This window comes from Cricetulus griseus, chromosome 2 (genome assembly GCF_003668045.3).
Source record: "Cricetulus griseus strain 17A/GY chromosome 2, alternate assembly CriGri-PICRH-1.0, whole genome shotgun sequence".
Lineage (NCBI taxonomy): Eukaryota > Metazoa > Chordata > Mammalia > Rodentia > Cricetidae > Cricetulus > Cricetulus griseus.
Genome location: NC_048595.1, coordinates 41160656 through 41178252, shown reverse-complemented (window position 1 = coordinate 41178252; position 17597 = coordinate 41160656). Strand labels below are relative to the sequence as shown.

At 41.3% G+C, this 17597-nt stretch overlaps 1 protein-coding gene across 1 annotated transcript in view; it reads right to left on the bottom strand.

Moving 5' to 3' along the window:
- Nucleotides 1-17597, bottom strand: part of Zfyve9 (zinc finger FYVE-type containing 9) — a 171782-nt gene that overhangs the window by 12072 nt on the left and 142113 nt on the right. The window contains exons 13-15 of the mRNA XM_027402426.2: nucleotides 14508-14658; nucleotides 9890-9970; nucleotides 1535-1697 (exon numbers count right to left, since the gene is read on the bottom strand). Of these exons, the coding sequence (XP_027258227.1) occupies nucleotides 1535-1697; nucleotides 9890-9970; nucleotides 14508-14658 (395 nt within the window). The remainder of the gene's footprint in view (nucleotides 1-1534; nucleotides 1698-9889; nucleotides 9971-14507; nucleotides 14659-17597) is intronic.

Here is a 17597-nt window from a genome sequence, read left to right as displayed (position 1 = left end):
GAAGATTCTCTGGATTTCCTCTGTGTCCGTTGTTATGTCCCCCCTTTTCATTTCTGATTTTGTTAATTAGCATGTTCTCTCTCTGCCTTTTGCTTAGTTTGGATAGAGGTTTGTCTATCTTGTTGATCTTCTCAAGGAACCAACTCTTTGTTACATTGATTCTTTGTAATGTTTTCCTAGTTTCTACTTTATTAATTTCAGCCCTCAGTTTGATTATTTCCAGCTACACTGAATCTTCTAGAAGAGAAAGTGGGAGATACCCTTGAACGAATTGGCACAGGAGACCGCACAGGAAGGAGAGGGAGAAGGGATTGACATGTGAAGCAAGCTTGTTCCTAATTTGAACTAATAAAAAAAAAAAAGAAAGAAAAATGTTCTTTGTCATCAAACAGTTAAAAAAAAAAAAAAAGGCCAACGTCATGCTGAGCATGTGGGAGGCTGAAGAAGGAAGACTGCCTTGAGTTTGAGTTCAGCAAAACTACACAGTGAATTCCAGGCCAGCCTGGGCTACGGAGAGAGACTCTGTCTCAAAACAACAAGAAATACAGGCGCTGAAGAGGTAACAAGTGACTTCAAATTTTATCTGGAAAGACAGCAGAAGCCATTGGTGGTTTGAACAGAAAAGTGACATGACTCTGGCGGCTGTGTTAGAGAGAGACTGGAGACAGGTCAGAATGAGAGAAGGACTTCAGGAAGGGACACCGCAGGCCACTGCAGCTGTCCAGAGTAAGATTGTTTAAACTGGGTAAGCTGCTTTGCAAACAGGGATGGTGGCAATGGAGGTAGTCAGAGCCACTGTGATGAGATATATTCTGAAGCATAGCCAACAGGATTTACTGTTGGGTTAACTGTGGGGTAGGAAAGAAAGAGAAGTGTCAAAATTAATCCAAAGCTTTGGTGTGAACCATTAGCACAGAGTTGCCATGAACCAGGGTAGAGTTTGGCTTTGAAGCCCAGGAAGATGGCTTTACATCAGAGTCTGCTGTGTCTTAGCTTTATGGTGCTGAGGTGCCTGCTCTGTCAAATGGAATGTGTCAGTGGAGATGCTTGGTGCCCAAAAGGTGTGGGTATTTCTATCGAGCAACTTTAGAGGACCTGCTCTTGTTTCACGGCCTTACCATCTCCTCAGCCATACATACAGTGAACCCTTCAGAACTCGGGTAAAGAGAACCAGCTGGAGAGGCTGCTCAGTGGCTAGGAACATACCCTGCTTGCTGAGGAACTGGGTTTGGTTCCCAGTAGCCAGGACAGATGGCTCCCAGCCACCTGTAAATCCAGAGTCAGGGGAATCTAAGGCCTGTGTGTCTATGGGCACCCACAGCCATGTGCACTGGCACACATAGATACATAACTTCAAAAAATGTTAAAAACGTATTTTTAAAAAGAAATTAAGATAAAAACACAGAAATTAAAATTTCTGTTATAAATTCCTTTTTTTGTAGGCAAAGTTTTAGTGAAACTCTAATATGCCAGTGTGCACAGCAGACAAAGCCTGCCACTGATTCCTTAACTGGCTCTGAGGGCCTCCACTTACCCTTTGTTAACTTTCTTGTCATCATCCACCCACTGGATGTGGATCTGCTCCTGGGGGTCCTCTGCATCCGTCTTCCCACAAGTGATAGTAAAGTCCTTCATCTCTCGGAGTGCCTGCCTCAAGGAATCCATGTTCTCTGCAGTGATTTGGACCATAACGCCATCTAAGGATATCAAAATGAAGATAATACAGATGGGAACAGTGCAAAACCAGGGAGGGAGGTGGCTGAGACACTGTGCCTAGTGTCTAGTAGATCCTCTGATACCTGTACAAACAAAATGCAGCTTTCTTTTTGAGCTAGAACTACAGCAAACATGGAGAGTCCCTGGGCTTCAACCCTACTCACTTCCTTTTAGACCCCTTTAAGAAAGAGTTTCTTCTGAGATTGCTCAGAGGGAAAACTTACACACAACCATACCCCTGCTCTTCAGGCTCATAGAGCATCTTAGTCCCATTTGCCCTCTTGCAATTACCACACCCTTACCAGGTGCATTGGCTTCTCTTAACTTCTTATTATGATTGCCTGGTGTATTAATGCCCTCCCTATAAGTGATTGTTTTAAAATTATAAAACAACAACAATAAAACAAAACAAAGCTTGACTAGGTGTGGTGGTACAGACTTTTAATATCAGTATGTAGGCAACAGAGACAGAAGGATCTAGTTTGAAGCTAGCCTAATCTACATACATAGAGAATTCCAGGCCATCCAGGGTTACATAATGAGATCCTGTCTCAAACCAAAACAAAACAATCAAATAAATAAAAAATTACTGTGGTGGTTTGAATAAAAATGGCCCTACTTGCCAGGCAATGGTACCACACACCTTTAATCCCAGCACTTGGGAGGCAGAGGCAGCGGAATGCTAAACTTGAGGCCAGCCTAATCTTCAAACTGAGTTTCAGGACAGCCAGGGTTACAGAGAAAACCTGTCTTAGGGAGGGGGGAAGGGCCCCACTGGCTCATATATTTGTATGCTCAGTCCCCCAATGATAAACTGTTTAGAAGGATGAGGAGGTATGTCCTTGTTGTATGAAGTGTGCCATTAAGAGTGGACTTTGAGGTTCCAAAAGCCCATGCCAGGCCTAGGCCCAGGCTCAGTCTCCATTCCCATGCCCCTGCTGCCTGTAAGCTCTCAGCCCCATGGCTACCTGCCACCACACTTCTCACCATAATGGAAGTGGGCTAACTGTGGTGGTTTGAATAAGAATGGCCCTCATAGGCCCATATATTTGAATGCTTAGACATTGGGGAGTGGCACTACTTGAGAAGGATTAGGAGGTGTGGCTTTGCTGGAGTGGGTGTGATCTATCTCTCTGCCTAAGGATCAGGATATAGCTCTGAACTACTGCTCCAGTGCCTACCTGCATGCTGTCATACTCCATACCATAATGATGATGGACCAAAGCTCTGAAACTGCAACCAATTAAATGTTTTATATTATGGGAGTTGCCTTGTTCATGGTGTCTCCTCACAGCCGTAGAACACTGACTAAGACAAAATTGGTACCAGGGATCAGGGTACTGCTGTGATAGGCCTGACCATGCTGCTTGTGGCAGAATGTAGACTTTGGGGTAATGGGCCATGCCACTGTAGGAGCATGGAGGACAGTGCTGCTGATAGCAACGTAGAATATGATGGCATAATCTGCAAGATGTTTTAGAGCAAACAAATATTAAAAAATGACCTGAAGACCATACTTGTGATATTTTGGCAAAAAATGCGACTGCTTTCAGCCTTTGTTCAAGAAAAAATCTGCCTGAGGCCAAATTGAAGCGTTTTAGATATGGGATTGACAGAGGAAACTTGAAGAGAGCCTAGTACTGACCTTGTGATGTGGTTATTAGAGGTCACTGTTGTGCAGATCTAAAATGAAAAGGAGCAAGCCCAGCAAGAAATAAATGCAAAACGTACAGTTCAAGAAGAAAGTTAAGGCCAGTGTTCAAGGAGGTAAAAAGTTTAAAGAAAATCCTAATACTAAATGGTAAAAGGAGGTGTGCCCTCAGGCCAAGCTTCCAACTTGTAAAAAAGAAATTAAAGAAAAACTTGAGCAGTGAAGGAAACCATTAAAACAGAGAGCTGATAAAAATGCCAAGTTCCAGCCCCAGCCACCAGAACTTGGCAGCTCCAGTCATATGGTTCTGGCTTTAGGTCAAGAAAACAAGAAAGTGGTTATGGAGTCTTCCTCCATGGCTAAGGAAAGCGACTGAGGCTAGGCATGTGTCAGGGGAGTTCCTGCATGGAAGCCCAGAGAGGCCACTACACGGATTTCACTGGAAACCTCAAGATGTTGGAGCCGTCAGAGCTGTGGCAGATAGGAGTGAAACCAGCCCAAGGGAGAGAAGTGTGTTGCAGTCAACAAAGCTGAAAGGAGTTGGAGATCTGAAGAGTGCTTTGACATCAGACATGGAGATAGAGAATTTGGAGTTTGACCTACTGGTTGCATTCCTCACCACCACCTTCCAGGACAGGGTTTAGCTGTCTTGGAACTCTCTTTGTAGACCAGGCTAGCCTTGAACTTATAGATACACCTGCCTCTGCCTCAGAAGTGCTGGGATTAAAGGCCCAGGCCAGTCAACATTCCTCTACCCCATCACTGGTCTGTGTTCTTGTTTTGGGCTCATATTCCCTCACTATGCTCCCTTTCCAATTCTTTGGAATGGTATTGTATGTTGGAAGTATGTGATTTTTTTTTTTTTTTGATTTTATAGGGAGCTACAGTTAAGAGACTGTGAAAGTTCTAGAAGAGACTTTGAACTTTAGACTTTTAAACAGTACTGACACTATTATAGACTATGGGGACTTTTGAAGTTCAACTAAATGCATTTTTATATTATGATATGGCTACAAGCCTATGAGGGCCAGGGAGTGGAATGGGGTGATTTGAATATGAATGGCCCCCATAGGCTCCTAGATTTGAATGCTTTGTCACCAAGGAGTGACACTATTAGGAGGTGTGGCCTTGTTGGACTAGGTGTGCCCTTGCTGGATGAAGTGTGTCACTGGGGGTGGGCTTTGAGTTTTCAGAAGCCCAAGCCAGGCCCAGTGTCTGTCTGTCTCTGCCTGAGAATCACGTAGCTCTCAGCTACTGCTCCAGTGCCTACCTGCATGTTGCCATGCTCCACACCATAACGGACTAACCCTCTGAAACTGAAAGCAAGCCCCTCCCAATTAAATGCCTTCTTTCATAAGAGTTGCCTCAGACATGGTGTTTCTTCACAGCAATGGAACTAAGATGACTGCTGAATACAGAATTACAGTAGTAGGTTTGGGACTAGATCCACATACTGACTAAAAATAGGGCACTCCTCATCCCTCCCAGTTTCAGATGGGATTCATGGCCAACAGATGGTAAACTATTTTTCACACTACCTATCTGAGTCAAACATTAAAATTTTGGGAGTAAAATGCCACATGTTGAATACTTTTCTGATTTGTGGCCACATACACATGATCTTGTCATAAAATAATGTCTTTAATATAGTATTTAATTATACTATAATAGATATGCTATATGTTTATTTAATTATAAATAATTTCTTTAATATAATTTCTCTAAAAATTACTTATTCATTTTCCATGTATATGTGTAGGGTCATGAATGTGGAGATCAGAGGACAACCTACACGAGTTGGTTTTCTCTTTCCATCACACAGGTTCTGGGGATCCAACTCAGGTTATTAGACTTGGCAATATGTGCTTTGACCTCCTGAGTCCTGTTGTGGCCCCAATACAAAAAATTTAAACACATTGCTTTGCATCTATAAGAATCTGAGTCAATTCAAATGATCATTTTAATTACATTCAAATGATTTTATGGGTCTGGAGAGATGGCTCAGTGAGTAAGAACATGGGCTGCTCTTTCAGAGGACCTAGGTCTGATTCCCAAAACCCACCTAACATCTTAAAACCTTCTGAAACTCCAGTCTAATGAATCTGATGCTCTCTTCTAGTCTCTAAGGGCATCAGGCATGCCTGTGGTACACAGACACACATACAGGCAAAACACTCATACAAACAAAAATAAACATGAGTACATATTTTTATTTGAAATGTTTTTTAAAGATTTATTTATTTGCTATGTATACAGTGTTCTGCCTGCACACCCAAAGAGGGCACCAGATCTCATAACGGATGGTTGTGAGCCACCAAGTAGTTGCTGGGAATTGAACTCAGGACCTCTGGAAGAGCAGTCAGTGCTCTTAACTTCTGAGCCATTTCTCCAGCCCCTGGAATTTTTTTTGTAATAAAGTTTAAACAAGTATTTTAAATAAATAAAACATTAAAATATTTTTATTTGCAAATTTTTAAATAGAGGTTTCAAAAACAAAGAAAGAAAGACTGGATTTTAAAAGACTCTCTGTCTGAATTGTGGTAGCACAGTACTGGGGAGGCAGAGGAAGGTGAATCTCTGTGAGTTGATAGTTGGTTCTCTCTTTCCACCCTGGGGTCCACGATTTAAACTCAGTTATCAGGCTAACAGCAAGTGCTATTATCCACTGAGCGCCATCTCACTAGCCCAACAATTTCTTTCCTCCTTTTTTCCTAAAGAATTTTTTAAAAATTAATTATGTATGTGTTGGGTGTGTGTGTGTGTACGTTGGGTGTGTGTAGGGTATTTATGTGTGTGTGTGTATGTATTGGGTGTGTGTATGTGTGTGTTGGGTGTGTGTAGGCTGTCTGTGTATGTGTGTGTGCGTGTGTGTGTATGTGTGTTGGCTATGTATGTACACATGTATGTTGGGTGTGTGTATGTATATGTTGGGTATGTGTAGGGTATCTGTGTATATATGTGTGTGTGTGTGTTGGGTGTGCATGTGTGCATGTATGTTGGGTGTATATGTAGGGTGTGTGTAGGTGTCAGTGTATGTGGTGGGTGTGAGTATGTATGTGTGTGTTGGGTGGGTACTGTAAATGTGACTATGACTCCAGGTGCCCAGAGGCACAGGATTCCCAGAATCTGTGTCCTCTCCAGCCCTGCCCCAATGATTTTTAAATATTGGTTTGCTTTATAATTGGAATTATGAGATTTGGGTGTAAGATATGCTGCACTTCACTCACTGTTTTACTTAACTTATCAAAAAAGATCAAAGCTAGCATGTATAAATATATATAAAATTTTCTATTGATGTCTATTGGAAATCTGTATTTCAAAACGGAGTGATTTTACTTACAAGACAGAGACAGAAGGATCAGGATTTCAAAGATATTCTCAGTTACAAATTGAGCTCAAGGCCAGTGTAAACTACATGAGACCCTGTCTCAAAAAAACTGAAGTTGGGGGAGGGGCCTGGGGAGAGTTGGGAACGGATATGTTTAAGCTACATTGTATATGTATGGAATTATTAATCAATATATTTTTAAAATACTTTTTAAAAAAGGAATGCTATTAATTACATTTATTTATTTGAGGGTATATATAAATGACACAGTTTATATGAGGTCAGTGGACAACTTGCAGGAGTCAGTTCTCTTTTCTTCCACCATGTAGATCCCAGGGATGAAACTCAGGTCATTAGGCTTGGTGACAGGTGCCTTTACCCACTAAGACAACTCACAGGCGCAGGAATGCTCTTAGATAGAGTAAGCTACCATGAACACGATCGTCTATCAGCTAAGCATGATAGCACACTCCTGTGATCCCAGCGCTTGGGAGGCTGCACATTGAGGGCCTAGAGTTCAATTCTAAATGTGCTACATAGCAAGTTCTAGGTCTGCCTGAACTTCGTAGTATGACCTTGACCTTATCTCAAAGACAGTAACAGTGCTGAGGAGTGACTCAGTGGTTAAGAGCACTAACTGCTCTTCCAGAGGACCCAGGTTTAATTTCCAGCACTTCCATAGTTGTTCACAACCATCTGAAACATGGGCTCCAGGACATCTATCACTCTCTTATGACCTCTTCCGGCCCTATGCATGTGGAACACACACATACACGCAGGCAAAACACTCATACATGCAAAACAAAATAAATAAATCCTTAAAATAATAATAAAATCTAAAAGACTTCCCCTGAGCTGCAGACCTACAATGCCTTATAGCAAGCAAAGCTGAGCTCAAGCTGTGTCTTACCCAGGTTGCTTCAAAACAACAGTTTGACTGAATCCTTTACAGCTCTCTGTAGCAGTCTCACAGACTGATCTCCTAGAATGCATGATGCTTTGAATCTTATCCCAAGAAATTCCTGAGCCAGGTATGGTGGCAGTAAGTACTTGCAATCCCAGTATTCAGGAGGTAGAGGAAGGAAGACCACAGGTCCGAGGTCATGCTTAGCTACACAATGAACTCAAGGCTAACCTGAAGTACACAAGATCCCATAGTTCCATCTGGTTTAGTTTTTTCCCCTTTGTTACATTATGACCATTGGCTGAGTAAATATTTTAGATGTACTATAAATTTATTTTTCTCAAGATTGATGGCCTTAGGGCAGGAATGTTTACTACATTTTAAAGTGGTAAAATTATTTTTACTGTAACATGCACATTCCCAGTAAGAATCTGTTTTGTACTTTCTATAGTATTAAAATGTAACTCATTGGCATCATTACTGTTGGACTGGTTTTTATCTTTTTAAAACTGTTATAATATGACTGAGCCATTAAGAGGATCTTTATGAGTTTAAGACTATGACATAAGCAAGTTCCAGGCTAGCCAAGGCTACATAGTGAGATCTTGTCTCAGAAAAACAAAAACAAAATAAAAAACTATAGCAATATAATTCAACTGCACTCTAGTAGTAAAACACAAAACAAACACCCAATTCATTGTCATATATAATCAATTGTAGTATAAAGATACAACTTCCTGTCTCAAAAGCCATTTTCTTATTCCTCCATCAAAAAGTTAAGTCTTCTCTTTGCCCTGCCAGCACTAGAGCACTGTGAAGCAACAGGACATGGGTTCCAGCTGGGCACAAAAGGCAATGAAACTTCTACTTTGTTGTTTTGTTGCTGGGTCACTACAGTGTTTACAACCCTCCAGAGATCACTCCTGGTCTCCAAATCATCCCAAGCCCCAGACAGATGCTTGAAAAAATCTTCAGGGAATTCTATCTTCATGACAGAAAATAACTTTGTATCTTTAAGTCATCCCAAATGAGACCACCAAATGTCATGGAGCAGAGTCAAACTCTCCCTCTCTGTACTGCCCTATCAAGATTCCTTAGCCAGGAATCAGCAGCGTGATAAAAGAACAGCTTTATACCATCAAATTTTGAGGTAATCTGTAATGCAACAAGAATAAATAAACCAAAACACAGTAAAGAACAACTACTACAAAAGGAAAATAAACAGTATGCTGGCCTGCCTTTCAAAGGTGTTTAATTAGTCTCTATCAGGGTGTGTGCCAAGTCTAATTACAGCAACCACAGCAAGTATTTCTGCAGGTAGGAGAGAGTGACATCACCTACACTCTTGCCTATCTGCAATATGGTATTTGACCCTATATAAAACCTTTCAGGCACCCTATATCAGAAATGTGAATGGCCATTTCTGACAGTTCACCAGTGCCTGTGGTATCTGTACTTATTCCCTTCTTTGGAGAACTAGGCACTCTATGCCAGGTTTTTGTTTGCTTGCCTGTTTTTCTTGCTATGTTGGTTAGTCTGGTCTGGAACTCCTGGGTTCCAGTTACTTCCTGCCTCAGCCTCCTGAGTAGCTAGCAGTAAAAACAAACAAACAAACAAAAAAAACCCAAAACCAAAAACAAACAAACAAACACAAAAAACAGGTTACACATTGTGGTCTGAATTAAAATGTTCCCCTTAGACTCACAGGACATGGCATTATTGGAGGTATGGCCTTGCTGGAGTAGGTATGGCCCTGTTGGAAAAACTGTGTAACTGGGGGGTGGGCTTTGAGGTTTTAGAAACTTAAGCAAGGCCTAGTGTGGCTCACTCTCTCTTCCTGTTGCTGGCTGAACAGATCCAGATGAAGAACTCTTAGCTACCTCTCCAGCACCGTGTCTGCCTGAACACCACCATGCTTCTCACCATGATGACCATGGACTAAACCTCTGAATTAGCCCCAAATAAATGTTTTCCTTCATAAGAGTTGCCTTGGTGATGGTATATCATCACAACAATAAAACCCTCAAACATCTACAGCAGAAGTGTCAAGCCCCACCTCCACCATTTCATGTGGTCTAGGCTGGCCTTGAACTCTCTAGAATGAACTTATACTCCTGCCTCCATTTCCCAATACCTGTACTACCACATCTGGTTTGTGCAGCAAGTTTAGAGGCAAATTCTCCACCACCTGAGCTACATCTCAGCCCTCAGTGAACTCAATATCGCTTACATTTCAGCTGTATAATCAGGACCGAACTGAAGCACATGGAATAAACAATTCATCCGTTACCTTCCACAATACTGGACTTGGCAAGGTATCCTGAAGAGGATTTCAGAGCGCCACTGAACACAAAGAAACTGGCACCAGTCACTACAACAGACACAGAAATAGATTAGTGAAGACAGATCACTGAGATGGGCATTGGAAACAATATGAGGCATTGAGAATTCCAGATATCACCACACAGAAAACAAAACACCACCATGTGCAACTAACCAGTCAGTTTAAATGCTTACCATATGTTTGTGAAAAGTTTTATCATACAATCAATCCTACATTCTGCTGGACTCTTTCTCAGTCAAGAATCAAAGAATTTTACAAATAAAACATTAATGGTCCTAGAGTTAGCTTAGTTTGTAGTGTATTTCTGAAAGAAATGTTTACTGGAACACAGCTCACCAATTCCATTCATTTACATATTTCCTTTTTTTGGGGGTGGGGGCAGTTTTGAGACAGGCTTTCTCTGTGTAGCTTTGGAGCCTGTCCTGGAACTCACTTTGCAGACCAGGCTAGACTCGAACTCACAGAGATCTGCTTGCCTCTGCCTCCCAAGTACTGGGATTAAAGGCGTGCGCCACCACTGCCCAGTCCTTCAAAGGCAATCTAGTACTAGGACTCTAAATGGAGCAGCTGGTAGCAAACACTGTCAAGTCTTAAATATTAATCATTGGGCTCTTCCTAGAAGAGGTTGTAATTCTTCTATATTTTTTTTTTTTCATTTTTCAAGACAGGGTTTCTCTGTGTAGCCCTGGCTGTCTTCGAATTCATCTATAGACCAGGATGGCCTCAAACATACAGATCCACCTGCTTCTGCCTCCCAGTGCTGATTTAAAGGATTAATGGTGTGCACCACCTCCACCACGACGATAAATTTTCTGTTTTTCAACTGAGTATACATTGAAGAGGTTAAAAATAAATACCCATTGAAAAGCAAGACAAGTCTGTTAGCTACTTATCTGCCAAGTAGAATTATTCTGTTTGTTTGGTATTTTTATTTGTTTGTTTGTTTTTGAGACAGGTTCTTACTGGGTAGTTCTGGCTTTCCTGGAACTCACTATGAACCAGGCTGGTCTTGAACTCACAGAGATCTACATTCTCTGCCTCCCAAGTGCTGGAGTTAAAGCTGTGCACCACTCCCAAGTAGAGCTATTTTTAAAAGCCTAAAGCCTAGTTAGAATGAATATTTATGGCTGGGCGATATCTCAGTTGGTGCACTTCCTGCCATATAACCATGAGGGCCAGAGTTTGGCTCCCTCAGTACCCATGAATATTCACGATATAACAGTGTCCATCTGTAACTCTAGCTAGTGGGTGGGGATAAGTGATCTACTAGGAGATCACTGGCCAGTCATCCTAGCCACTCAGTCAGCTCAGGTTCAGTGAGAGATCCTATTTCAAAAAGTAAGTCAGGGTAGGGGTAGGGACTGGCTAGATGACTCAGTAAGTAAAGGCACTAGCCACTAATCTGGTGACTTGATTTCTATCCCTAGGACCCATATGTTGGAAGGAGAAAACCTATTCTTTCGAATTGTTCTCTGACTTACATAAACACAATAAATAAATGTTAAAACAACAACAACAATAATAAAACAAAACAAAACAGTGAGCAAGTAATTAAAGAAGATACCTGATGCTGACTTCTGGCTTCCACATTTTATAAATGTGCCAAGTAAGTGCATATACATATCTGCATGCATGTGTGCATACACACACACACACACACACACACACACACACACACACACACACACACACACACAGTCACACTACCGCTATCTCTCCAGAAAGGAAAAGCTATGCAATCAAAACATACTGCTTTTATTTTTCTACATCTTTTTTGTTTGTTTGTTTGTTTGTTTTTGAGACAGAGTTTCTCTGTGTAGCCCTAGCTGTCCTGGAACTCATTGTGTAGACCAGACCAGGCTGGCCTTGAATTTGGATATCCACCTACCTCTGCCTCCTGAGTGCTGGGATTAAAGCTATTTTCTTACATCTTAAACTAAACTAGACTAACCCAGTTTCCTCCTGATTGTTCTAATATATCTAACAGGCCGTGATCCGGTCTTTGTCAGGCACTCCTAATGACAGGAAGGCACAAGGTAAGCATGCTACCTCTGGACAACTCTCAGAATCATAGAGCATGCCTCAAATTGAGCCAAGCTGGCTCCCTGTAACACTTGCCCACTGGAACCCGGTCAGTACATCGACGTATCATTGTCATCATCATCTTCTCTAAGGCCCCATGCATGTTAGATAACCACTCTACCACTGAGTTGCATCCTTAGCTACCTTCTTCCTTAATGGTTCCAGCTTTGGTAGCTATTAGAGAATAAGCTGAATCTTTATTTTCATATTTTTTAAAAAAGTAGCTAATTTTTAATCTTCAAAAGTATTTCTTTCCAGGATAGACATGTATACTTTATCCAAGTGCATCTGTTTCCAGGGTAAGTGGGTATGCTTTACACACTTCCTTTCATCTAAGTTCTGACTTCTCAGAGCTCTCAAATATGCTTTCATCAATGATATCCAGAACATTTTTCAGTACTCTAGTCATGTCTAACTAAGTAGACATAACTAACAGGGAACATTGTGGCATTTCCACCCTACTTCATTTTGGATTTTATATTTGAATACACACATACTGAACACTTTTTATGCCTCCACTAACCAACTGATTTTAAATGTATATAAATTGAAGACAGTGACCACTGCTGCTGCTGACTAGGGAATGCTTCACAAAATATACTGAAGGAACAGTTTTAAAAGGAACTTGGAGGAAAATAAAGTTTGTGGTTAAAGGGATTTGGGAAGAGTCAAACAACATCCTTTTTTCCATCCACTGCCGGGTGGCTGAAACTTATTTAACACAGCTTTCCCAGATTTAAGACCTTATTTATGTGAATATTGTATTTATTTATTTACTTATTTTTTGTTTTGTTTTGTGGTTTTCAGACAGGATCTCTCTACATAGCACCATGCCTAACTATGTGAACATTCCAAGCCACAGGACCTGAGAACATTTTGAGTTATCACAATCTGAACAGCTTCTTGAATTTGAATGTGTTCTGGAACCACTTGGGCATCTATAAGATCCACCTCATGAACAGTCTTCCTTTGTAAATGGTGAGCCCGCACTCTGGGCAGTACCAAACCAAAGGCCTTCCTTGAGCTGCAAATGCTACCTACACATACTCTCACCTTCAGATATCAATGTTGGCCTATCAATATCCAAACAGCTCTTTTTCTTTTAAAAATATTTATTTTTATTATTTAAATTGTGTGTGTGTGTGTGTGTGTGCTATGTGCACTTGAGAGCATGCAGGTGCATGTAGAAGCCAGAGGCACTGGATTCTGGTGGAACTGGAGTTACAGGTGGCTCATACTTGTCCTGTGTGAGTGCAGAGAATTGTACTAAGGTCTTATGAAGAAGTTCTAGGGCCAGGCAGGGTGACACACACCTTTAATCACAGAATGAAGGAGGCAGAGGCAGGTAGGCAGATTTCTGAACTTGAGGACAACCAGCCAGAGCTATACAGAGAAATCCTGTCGAGAGAAGGGGGGGAGGGGAGGAAGGGAAGGAGTAAGGGAGGAAGGAGGGAGAGAGGGAGAAGGAAGAAAAAGAGCCTTATGGGCTCTTAACTGCTGAGCCATCTTTCTAGCCTAAGAGATCTTTAAAACATCCCCCTATAACAAAGATCATATTTGCAAATTTGAAGACTCAAAGAGCCAACAGCTACTTGAGTAGGGAAAATAATTCTGAAAATAAAATTGAAAAGATTAATTTGTGATCACATATCTACTGGAAAGTAAGTGGTAGGGACCAAAGATATCCAATCCTTCAACAAAAAAAACTTCCACTATAAAAAAAAAAAAAAAATTCACTATGCCAGGTGTGGTGGCATGAGCCTTCAATCCCAGAACTCTGGAGTCAGAGACAGGTTCACATGATGATTTCCAGGCCAGCTAGGAATACATGGAGGGACCCTGTCTCAAAACTATAATAATTAAAATAAGTAGAGGTGTATTGCGTGACCACAATAGACGATCTGTAGTCCGCAAGGTCAAAATATCTTTATTGAGATAAATACCAGCCAAACGCACGCCAGACCAGGGCAGCCAAGCAGCGAAGCCAGGGAGAAGGGGCTTCCCATGTGCTCTGCAGCCCCTGAAGAGCCCATCCCGAGTCATTCTGACCTCACCTTGACCATGCCTTGACAGGCATGGTCAGACACACCTGTAGCCAGCCTCTAACAGGCGTGGCTTACTGTCCCCTACAGGGGTGGGAGAGATTGCTCAATGGTTAAGAGAATTAGTTGCTCTTCCAGAGGACAACACTTCATGGTTTGCCACTGTCTGTAACTCTAGGCCCAGAGGAGCCAATGCCCTCTTCTAGACTTTGCTAGAACCAGACATGCATGTGGTACATAGACATACTTGTAAGGAAAACACCCACACATGCATAAATAATAATGAAAATAAATAAATAAATAATAAATAAATATAAAATATAAAACTCCCCCAGTAGTTCACCTGCTCACCTTTCCTAGGCTGACTGTGAATACTGATGGCCTGGGTCTGATAGTTTCCATCATCAATATGAAACTCCCCCAGTAGTTCACCTGCTTACCTTTCCTGGGCTGATTGTGAATACTGATGGCCTGGGTCTGATAGTTTCCATCATCATTCTGCACACACACAAGATGAGAATCTGCCTTTTCATTGAAACAGGCACCTCCTGCCAGGACATGCTCATTGGACTTGTTCATGGCTTTCATCATCTGCAATTGAAGAGCAGGGTTAGCTTTATTCTACAAGAATGAGCAATTTTCCTTTCTAACATGGTAAAACACCACCTTCTCAAAGACAAAAAGTCAGTCACAGCCAGTTTAGAATACAAAAGTTCCCTGTGAGATTTGGTCATATAACCTATACACTTTTTGCACACATTTGTTTTGTCTTTTTGTTGTTATTACTGTTTGAGGCAGGGTCACACTCTGTAAGGGGCCTAGAACTTCTATATAAATTAGGCTGGTCTTGAACTCATAGACATCCACCTGCCTCGGCCTCCAGACTGCTGGGATTAAAGGTGTGCACCACCATGCCCAACTTTTTTGTCTTTTCCTAGTTGTAATGAATTCAATTAATGTAAACTAGTTCAGTTAAGTGTAGTACTTGCTGCTACTCACTACATCCTCTGAGGACACACCCTCTGAAATTCTAACTCTAAAAGAATGACTGGCCAGCCAGTGGTGGTGGAGCTCCACTTTAAACCCAGCACTTGGAAGGCAGAGGCAGGCAGATCTCTGTGAGCTCGGAGTTGAGCTTGGTCCACAGAGCAAGTTCTAGTACAGCCAGCAATAAACACCCAGAAACCCTTTCTTGAAAAACAAAAAACAAACAGAAGAATGTCCCAATTTAAGTACATCTGCCTTTTTCTTCAATATAAAAAATGAGGCTTTTCTCTAGAAATTTATGAAATTTGTTATTAATTTTATTAATTTATGTTTGAGTTCTTTAATGAATATTAATATTCTGTTGTGTTCTTTCCAAAAGAGTAAAGATATATATATATCTTTATATATATATATATATATATATACACACACACACACACACACACACACACACACACACACACATACAGGGGGGTTCTCTGTGTATCCCTGGCTGACCTGGAACTCTCTGTTTATTAATAACAGTTTATTAATTATAATTTAAATTATAAATCTAACATGGAAAAACACGTGGAGAGCTAGAGATGTGGTTCAATGGTAACAGCGCTCAGTGGGTAAACATGAATGTCTGAGTTTAGATCCCAGCACTCATATAAACAGGTAAGTATGACCCTGACCACCTGTAACTCCAGTGTGTAGGAGGGGCAGAGGCAGGAGGATTGCTGGGACTTGGTGGCCCCTAGGTTGAGTGAAAGATCCTGTTTCAAAGGAGAAAGGTGGAGAGTGACAGAGCAGGACAGCAGATATCCTGCTCTGGTGTCTGCATGTACACAGGCACGTGCAGACACAAGAGAAAAAGAAAGCTCATGTGTAGGGGACAGTAAGCCATGCTACTCATGGGCCATTTTTAAACAAAACAGAACCTCCCTTGATGTTAAATCCAGCTAGATCCTTTCTATTTTCCCAGTTTTCCTTTACATTTTTACATCTGCTTCACTTACTGGTTTATTTTTTTTTTAATGCCCCATTGTCTGGACAGTTAATATGAAACTTGTTTTAGTCCCCAATTCTTTCTCTGTAATAAGCAGCAACACCAGTTCCTTCCCATACTCACTATCTGCTTTCTGTTTCTATGTATTCATCTATCCCGAGTGTTTCATATAAATGGAACCACACAATATACTAAAACTGTCATATCTAGCTACACTTATTGAGCATAGAGGCTTTTGTTGTTGTTTCCTAAGATTTATTTTTATGAGTACGGGTGTTTTGTCTGCATGTATATATGTGCAACATGTATGTGCCTGGTGACTGTGAGGGTCAGAAGAGAAATCCAGACCCCTTGGAACTGTAGTTATGGACAGTTATGAGCTGCTACATGGGTGCTGGGAACTGACCCTTGGTTCTCTGCAAGAGCAGCAAGTGCTTGTAACCACTGAGCCATCTCTCCAGCTCCCTACAGTACTACATTTTTATGGTTTAAAAAACATACACAACGGGCTGGAGAGATGGCTCAGCGATTAAGAGCACTGACTGTTCTTCCAGAGGTCCTGAGTTCAATTCCCAGCAACCACATGGTGACTCAAAAAGACCTTGAATGAGATCTGGTGCCTTCTGCTGGCATGCAGGCAGAAGACGGTATACATAATAAATAATATCTTTAAAAAAAAAACACAACACAATTTATCCACTGATGAACATTTTTAAGCTATTTCTACCTTTTTAACTATGCTTTACAGTACCTACTATGAATGTACGTGAATAAATGCACTTGAGTATCCTCCCTCTCTCCCTCCCCAACCAAAGGTGGGGATTAAATCTGTTTTAATGCTACACAAGTCTCTACTACTGAGCTCACCTCCTAGCCCTGTTTTAAAAAAATTGGCAGGAGAAGGGGAAATATATATTTGGGAGTAAAACTCAAAATCATATAGTAATTCTGTTTAATGCTTTAAGAAGCTACCAGATTTTTAATGGTGGATGAACTATTCTATTTGTGTGTATACATGTGTCCATGTCTGTATGTCCGTGTCTATGGTGTGTGTGTGTGTGTATATATATCATTGAAAAATCCCTATACAGTCTGTGGTGATTTGAATAAGAATGATCTCCATAGGCTCATATATTTGAATGCTTAGTGACCAGGGAGTAGAACTATTTGAAAGGATTAGAAGGATTAGGAGGTGTGGCTTTCTTTGGGTAAATGCCTCCTGGGGTTTTGAGGTTTCAAAAGCCCATTCGGAGCCCAGGGTTCTCTCTCAGACTGAAGATCAGGATGTAGCTCTTGGCTCCAGAGCCTGCCTGCACGCCACCATGCTCCCCATCATGATGAAAATGGACTGACTCAACCTCTGAAACTCTAAGCAAGCTCCCAATTAAATGTTTTCTTTTATAAGAGTTGCCTTAGTCATGGTGTCTCCTCACAGCAATAGAACAGTGACCAAGACAAAGCCCTTTGCTTTTTTTGAAATCATATTATATTTTGTTGTTGAGTTATATGCCTGTTTTCTTTCTTTTTTTGGCAGGGTCAGGGGTTATGAGAT